Raw genomic sequence first — 7871 nt, forward strand, 5'->3', positions numbered from 1 at the left:
AGAGAGAAAATACTTTTTAAATGGGAATACAAAAGTCTAGGCATTTACACATATTTTGACTGGCTGGTTTAAGTGGCCACTTTACACACTGTGTAACATCCGCATTTCCTCAAGTCTTGGGTTTATCTGAGAAGAATACTGTTTATATTCTTACATCCTTTACTTATTTTTTTTCTATGATGTAATGTATATCGTCTTTGCTCATGCCGTCTGAGCGTGTGCGTAAATAAATTAAATATATATGTGATGATATTAGAACTTATATTTACATATAAGTTATTAATTTAAAAAATACTTGGTACACTTCCACTTATTAATTTTGACCAATTAACGCCTTCATCTTCTAATGGGCATCTTCAAACTGGTAAATATTATACAGTGTAACGATAATTTATATAAAACTAAATATAATCTTTATTTTTAAGTACCTACACTTAAAATAATATTTAGTTTTATATAAATTATCCTTACACTGTATAATATTCACCAGTCTGAAGATGCTCATTAGAGGGTAAAAACGCTAATTGATCAAAATAAATAAGTGGAAGTGTACCACGTATTTTTTAAATTAATAACTTATATGTAAATATAAGTTATAACATCATTACAATGGAATTCCATCAAGAATTGTCAATAAATAATTTTAATGAAATATATGTGATTTTTTTTTATATTTGGTCCTGAAACTTAATGTATGCGTAAACAAAATGTTTACACACATACGTATGTAAAAAGATTATTTCTAGCGGTAATTATTAGCTTTGTAAATAAATTTTATAAAAGTAAAGGTTTCCACGTGAACACCATCATCTATGGGTATTATGATAAGTTCGTTGAACTGAGACGAGATACAGCTCACCGGAAGCAAATGCGGAGCATATTATTATTTATTTATGGTTTATATTATGTGTATCAGAGCTTCGTGGTGTCACAAAAACAATCGAATTGCGAAATCAGACAATCATCAAACCATGAATTGTAAAATCATCGGGTTCCACAACATAGAAGCTTCCAAATTATATTTAATGTGATGAAACAGTTAGGTTGGGACATTATTACTTTTGATATTTTAATTTTTCTACAACTTTTCAGAGATGTCGCAAAAATAGTGAGTTGAAATTTAAAATTACTTTTTTTCATACAATATGCACATGATACTTATATTTCTAACTAATGTAAACTTTTTTTTTCATCACAATAGGCCGGAAGCCCAATAACAGTGGGGAATTACATCATATAACACCCAGACTTGAGAAAAATCACATTTAATTTTTCTATTCTCATCGGAAATCGAACCCGGAACCTCCCGTGTGTGAGTCAAGCGTCACGGAGGCCGCCTTTTGTATTAAGTTATATATTAATAATAAAGTCAGCCTCGTGGTACGCCACAAAGTCAGCGTTTGCCTACCATGCAAGAGGTCTCAGGTTCGATTCCTGACATGGTTGACATGAACATATTTATTTAAAAGGTGTTTTCACACTCGAATACATATAATGGTCCCTGGACTGGCGCCTGAAGCGTAAGACTGATCATCTTACGATCATGTAACTAAAATTCGATTGCTGCGATGGAGGTTCCAATGCAGTACCCTTTGCACCATTATGTGAAGAAAAAAAATGGTGAATAAATCAGTATTATTTATTTATTCGTTCACAAATAACTGACACTTTTACATTTATGCCGACACAAAATACCTATACATGTTTGTCAATATTTTATTTGTAAGAGTAGATTTTCTTTGGCATTATGAACATTGATATTTAATTGTTATAATGCATTGAAAAATAAGAAATGTGGTTAACTGAATGCGGTTTTACTTCTGTTGTTCGTAAGAAAAAATGAGATCATATGTAGGTATCATATAAGATACATTGCCAAGAAAGGGGTTAAAATGTTTCAAATAAATGTATTTATAGCAAAAATTCATTTGAACTTCAGAGGGATGATTCGTGGCCTGCTTGTAGAAACGCTCTTTTGCTCTATTGCACAGGACTAAGGCGGTGTAAATTGTTGGTTTAACACCAAACGTGTAACGAACAGTTCATAACTACGCTTGCAATTCTCGATCTGAGCACCTACTAAACGGAGTAAAACTAAACTGTACCTAACTTCGTGATTGAAGATAATCTTAGAATAGTTTTTGTACATAACGGTGACTCTTAGATTTCGAATTACTCTAAGATTTTAACCGGTAGTTCCTTGAAATATTTCAATCAAACAAGGATAATAAATCACCATTGCAGCAGACTGCTACGAGACATTGCATAGATTTATATAGAACTACTTGTGGACCCGTCAGACTTTGTCCTGCTCAAACGTTGTGCGTTGGCTTGCCTGCTATTAGCTTGGAAAAAGATTTTTAATTGATAAGTAAGTACCTAGGTACTTCAAATATCGCATTCTTTTTGCAAACGTCAAACTCCGGTCTTTTCACCAACAGAGGGGTGTACTTATCTAAGAATAGGATTTTTTAAATTTAATATTATTTTAGTGTTACCAAAAATCCAGTAAAAAGAAATAAATGGGTAGAAATTTTAACAAATTTAAGGAAAGAATCTGAGATCCACAAAAAACAAATTCTGTTTGTAAACATTCAAAAATAAACTTTTTTATAGACAAAATAACATCTTTCCATTTTTTTTGTAAATGCATCCTCCTCGAATGCAACCCTTGCAGATCTATGAATAACATATTTATGCTCCTTACTTCTCTTTTACATATTAGATTGAAGATTTTAATATCTACGAACACGCACAGCGCAAAGATCTATATTTCTCTGAAAAAACCGCACGTAAATCGGTTAAGCCGTTTAGGAGGAGTTCAGTGACATCTCACGTACAGAGGAATTATATATATATAAAGAAGATAAAGCGTATTGTCCAGATGTTTATCAAAATTTATATTTATGTAATTCTTGAATACTATGCATGCTTCCACTTACTATTATACTGTATCCCAACTCAACACAGGACTCTTGACCTTATAGAGTTAGGGATATGTTATTATTTGTTTTGTAATATGTAATCTTCATATAATCGATGATGATAAGCTTTTAATACCTACTGGTATAAATATTGTCCCTGGACTTGTCTGGAATTAGTTATCAGATATTTTGAAATTCAATGTTCTTTGAAATTTAGACTATTTACAGTCGTTGAAAAAAATGCTTAAAAAAACAGTAAAAACTTTGTTTAATCTTAAGATAAAAAAATACAAATAAAATATTTTGTGCCGCATTCCTACAATGGATTCAAATTCAAAACATTTTGCCTTACCGTTTATTTCCAGCATAGAGTTCTTCCGGAGCCTCTCCTCCGACACATTTCGTGAGAACTTCATTCCTCGCGTCTTTCACGTCAAAATACACTCTACCACCTGCTTCCGTCCCAAAATTTGAACTCAACGAAGAACTCGCTCGTAACAACTCTAAAGATTTACAATCACTACCTTTGGGGAAATGTCTCGTAGGCACACGAACTGTTGGATATACTTCGGTACTATTTGGTCTATCTGGACACAAATTGGAAGCTTTCTTCCTGATATACTTGCGAAGACGTAAAGATAGCATAAAACGAATCCGAATGTGCCGTTTGATATTTCTGTCGTATCTAATTTGCTCCTTTGTCACTTTGCTATCCTTGATCCGAGAAGAAGTAGATTTTTTGCACTGTTTTCTTATCATTTTGTTTTTGAACTTTCTTATTTGTTCTAAATAACTAACGTGGTTGTTATTTGTTCTTAATTCTATGGGGTCCATGTAAATCGGTTCTGATGATTCTTGTCCGTTGTTGAAGCTCGTTTTCCACCCTCTACTGAGGGACCAGTTGCCATCGGAAGTAGAGTAACTCATTTTGGACTGTTTGTCCAATGAGTGATTTTCTGGGTTTTCATTTGTTTCGTATTTGAAATTACTTCGGAAAGAATATGCGTACCCTCTTCGCCTCATCCAGGTATCTTCACAGGCGTCTGGGAATCTATTCAGTGGAGAATTTTCTAACGCAGATTCTTTTTGGTTTTCGTCTTTCGGGGTCTTCGTCAGTCGCGCGCCGAATATTCTCTCTTTTAAAACTTTGACGGCTACACTGCACTGCTGCCGCCTTAAATTGTTTCTCTTTTCCTTTTCCCGTTGTAACTCTCTCCTGATCTGTTCCTCTGACATAGGAGACCAGTCTCCAGCCTCCGAGCAGCAACATATTTCCTTCACGAACTGTACCAACGCGTTACAGTACGACAATGGGTCCTTCGCCATCGTTCACGTTAAACAGTTCATTTTGGGAAAGAATTTAGATAATCTAGCATCGCGATCGATTGCATCGCACTTCTCACACAGGTTTTGAAATTTCTATTCTCGTCTATTGCTGTGATCTTCCGACAGGTTGCTCTAAATTATTGTTGGAAAATATTACAAAAACATTTAATATGTTTTAACAGCTGCCTGTGCCTTTCCTTTCACTTCATATTACGCCAGGAGTTAAAAAGTTAATGTGTTCATTACAGTAACAATTTAAAATCGCGTGCTGGACAACACACAACACTATCAGATCATTGGACTTGTAGCTATCGACCGAGTTTAAATATTTGCATCGTCGGTCAACATTTGATATCAAATATTATTACATTTTTTTGTCTATTTATCACTTCAAAAAATATCAGAAATTCTTTATCAATTTCGTTGCACTGTATGGATGACTATTGTTACCGATTCTCGAGTACCAACCGCTATTTATCAAAACAAAAGTCAAACCAAAACACTTTTTTAACATCACATTACAAAAACAAACATTCTCAATAACAGCCGGTGTCGAACTGTCGGCCGAGTTTGTTTTAATTGTACACATCTCCCCAAAAGTGACCATAGTTCAGAGTCGATTTGGGGTCACATATAATAATTCACTGTTCGAGTTATCACTTCACACGTTCCCTCCTAGAACTATTTTATTTTAGTCACACAAAAAGGTGACTATCCTCACGTCAGAGCAGATATGGATTGAGTATTATTTTCCTCTTCTTTCACTAGTGGGTAGAAATCGGTAGGTACTGGCCGGCAGCGATGCGCGTTCGTGCCTTCGCTAAATACACATAAATTATAAAAATATGTAAAATTGACCGTTTGCACGGTACTGACACCGACTAGAGCGGTGAAGATGCGCGCCGGGGGTTTCTTCGTGTTTACAAGTTAATTCGCGCTGTTCTACCGCGAGACAGCTCTCGTGTGACTGCCGACAAAATGGAAAGTCCGATCCGAAAACAAACCGCTTATCAAAAATTCATACACTGGCCTCAAATCTAAACAACCGGTGAAATTTAGATTTAGGGTTTGGCTTTGATAAAAGTGGACCGAATTCGACTCGATGACAGTCATTATTGGCGCTAGCCGTCGTCACTTCACCGGTATAAAAGCTCGCGCTATAGAATCTCTTTTATCAATCATTATCAAAGTGGCCCAAAAAATAAATAAAAATCACTTTTTTCGACGAGAACCGGCTTCGGGAAAAGTCAGATTCCGCGCGAGGTTCGCCGAGCGAATGATCTGGAACAGAGGTCGACTCAATTGTTGCGTTAGTGGGTAAAAACGTCCGAGATTTCTCCGCTTATCGGTCGGAGTACCTACGGTCACTACAGTCCTCGGGCTGTGGTATCAATTTCACTTTCCGTTCGCACTGATCCGGCCATTGGAGAGTAAATATTAAAAACGATATCGAAAACTCGCGACAATTAGCGAGGCGATGGGGAAGTTCGTGCACACACGCCACAAGTGAAATAATCCGGCGGTGGGCACGATCGGTCCGAGTGGAGTGATGGTGCTCTTTGTCCGGTCGTATTGTTATCTATTGTCTCTCTGCCCCTTTCATTATGTATAAATTACCCCATTTTGTCGGCTGGTGAGGTCACTCGCGGAACCAGGCGACCATAAACGTGAGAAGGTTTTGAAGTTCAGTGCGTTGCACCGGAAAGTTTAAGTTTGCATTCATTGTTCTAATTTAAGCGTGACCAACTTACACATGTCGTGTGGATTTCATGGTAGTTTTTTGTTCAATCCGTTTCCGGAAATGTCATAAAACGGATAAGAAAACATCCGCAACATGAAATCCACAGTTGTTTTTGCCAACAAATTACTTTGGAATATGTTTAAAAACCATGCATATTTTATTTAATGAATATATTCAGAAAAAAGAACCGTTGAACTCCCATGAGTTAGCAATTTACTCTAGAATGAAGGCAGGCAAAAGTATAATGTATTCAAAAATACATCATCATTAACAACCGCAAACAATCCACATCCATCAAAAACAAAACAATATCAGAAAAAAATTATCATTTTTGTGTTACGAGAAAAGAAAATTCTAGGCTAGTTTCTTGAGACACAGCTTAAATAAATAAATCCTTCATCATTATCACCATGATTCCCTTTCCGCACCTAATGGTGCATAGAGCACACCAATCGTAGCGTATCTTAATCATTTTTGTTACATGAACGTAAGATGATCAGTCGTAGGCTTCAGGTGCCAGTCCAAGGACTATGAAATATTCCGGTGTGAAAACACCCTTTTAAATAAATATTTCATATCAAACATGTTGGCAATCAAAGTACCGTAAAACTGACCACCTTAACTTCAATATAATACATTTTTCTTGCCTTGAGGCTGTTATTATTATTTCTATTTTTGTTCTACCTTTCATTTCCTCAAGTTGTATTTTATTTAAATTGTACCGGCATGTATTAAAAATAAATGTATTTGTTTGTCATTGTTAAATGGACTGAATAAGTTCGTAAATAAATAAATAAATAATATTTACAAATTACAACTGGAAAGGAGAACATTTACGAGAAGGGAATATGGAAGTCTATGCATTTAGAGGGCTTATGACTTGTCGTTGCCTGGCTTAAGTGGCCACTTTACATCCTGTGTAACATTCACTACTTTGCCTACGTTTAAACACCCATATTTCTTCCATTCTTCCATCTGTTGATTTTAGTGAAGTTTAAGAGCCCTGTAAATGCCTAGACTTTCATATTCTCTTCTCTAATATGTTTTGTTCCTGTTGTAATTTGCTAATCTTATTACTCCCTAGGGGGGGAAACCTAGTCTTTGCCTACAAACATTTGGACAAACTCAAAATATTAAATTAAAAATAATCAAATGTATAACATAAACTATTTATATACGTTTAAATTACCAATGCAGTGACCTATGCACTTCTTTATGCTGGCAGGAAAATAATGATGACGATAGGTAGATAGATTAAAATATATATACGAATACATGCCGGTTATGTGCAGTTCTGTATGTAGGCACAATAAATGTACATTGTATGGTCAACTATAGTTGTATTATATATTATTATGTGCAACTGTGTTACCAATATTCAAAATTAGATATATTTTCAATAATATGTATTACATTTACATTTTTAGTAATATAATGAGTTTTGTATGATTAGCTATTTTATGTTATGTATAATTTTTATGTGACAACATTTACAATAACAATATTATTATGTCGAAGCCTCTTATTGGACTTTACGATATGTATTTATAATATAAATGTATCTTATAAATTTATAAATGTCTATTGGCTTCCCAATGAAATAAAATATAATAAAATATCTTCAGCATTGAAATAAAATACGATTTAATAGTATTTATGTATTTTTTACATATTTATATATATCCTCAACGGAGTCCTGGTTCCGAACCTGATGTATGGGAGCGAAGTATGGACTTGGAAAAACAGCGATGAAAGTAGGCTGAATGCTGTCGAAATGCGATCTCTCAGGCGAATGTGTGGTAAAACTATGTACGATACATGCATAAATGTTGAGATCCGTACATTACGTAAGGCTGAGACGAGCATTATCTACAAAATCA

At 34.8% G+C, this 7871-nt stretch overlaps 1 protein-coding gene across 1 annotated transcript in view; it reads right to left on the minus strand.

Annotated features, from left to right (window-relative positions):
* Positions 1–6323, minus strand: part of LOC148272558 (uncharacterized) — a 28198-nt gene extending 21875 nt beyond the window's left edge. The window contains exon 1 of the mRNA XM_088239890.1: positions 3277–6323. Within this exon, the coding sequence (XP_088096016.1) occupies positions 3277–4250 (974 nt within the window). The 5' untranslated portion in view covers positions 4251–6323. The remainder of the gene's footprint in view (positions 1–3276) is intronic.
* Positions 6324–7871: the final 1548 nt, after the last annotated feature.

The sequence above is a fragment of the Micrasema longulum genome, unplaced genomic scaffold (genome assembly GCF_059751315.1).
Source record: "Micrasema longulum isolate JH-2025_06_02 unplaced genomic scaffold, ASM5975131v1 h1tg002294l, whole genome shotgun sequence".
In the NCBI taxonomy this organism is placed as follows: domain Eukaryota; kingdom Metazoa; phylum Arthropoda; class Insecta; order Trichoptera; family Brachycentridae; genus Micrasema; species Micrasema longulum.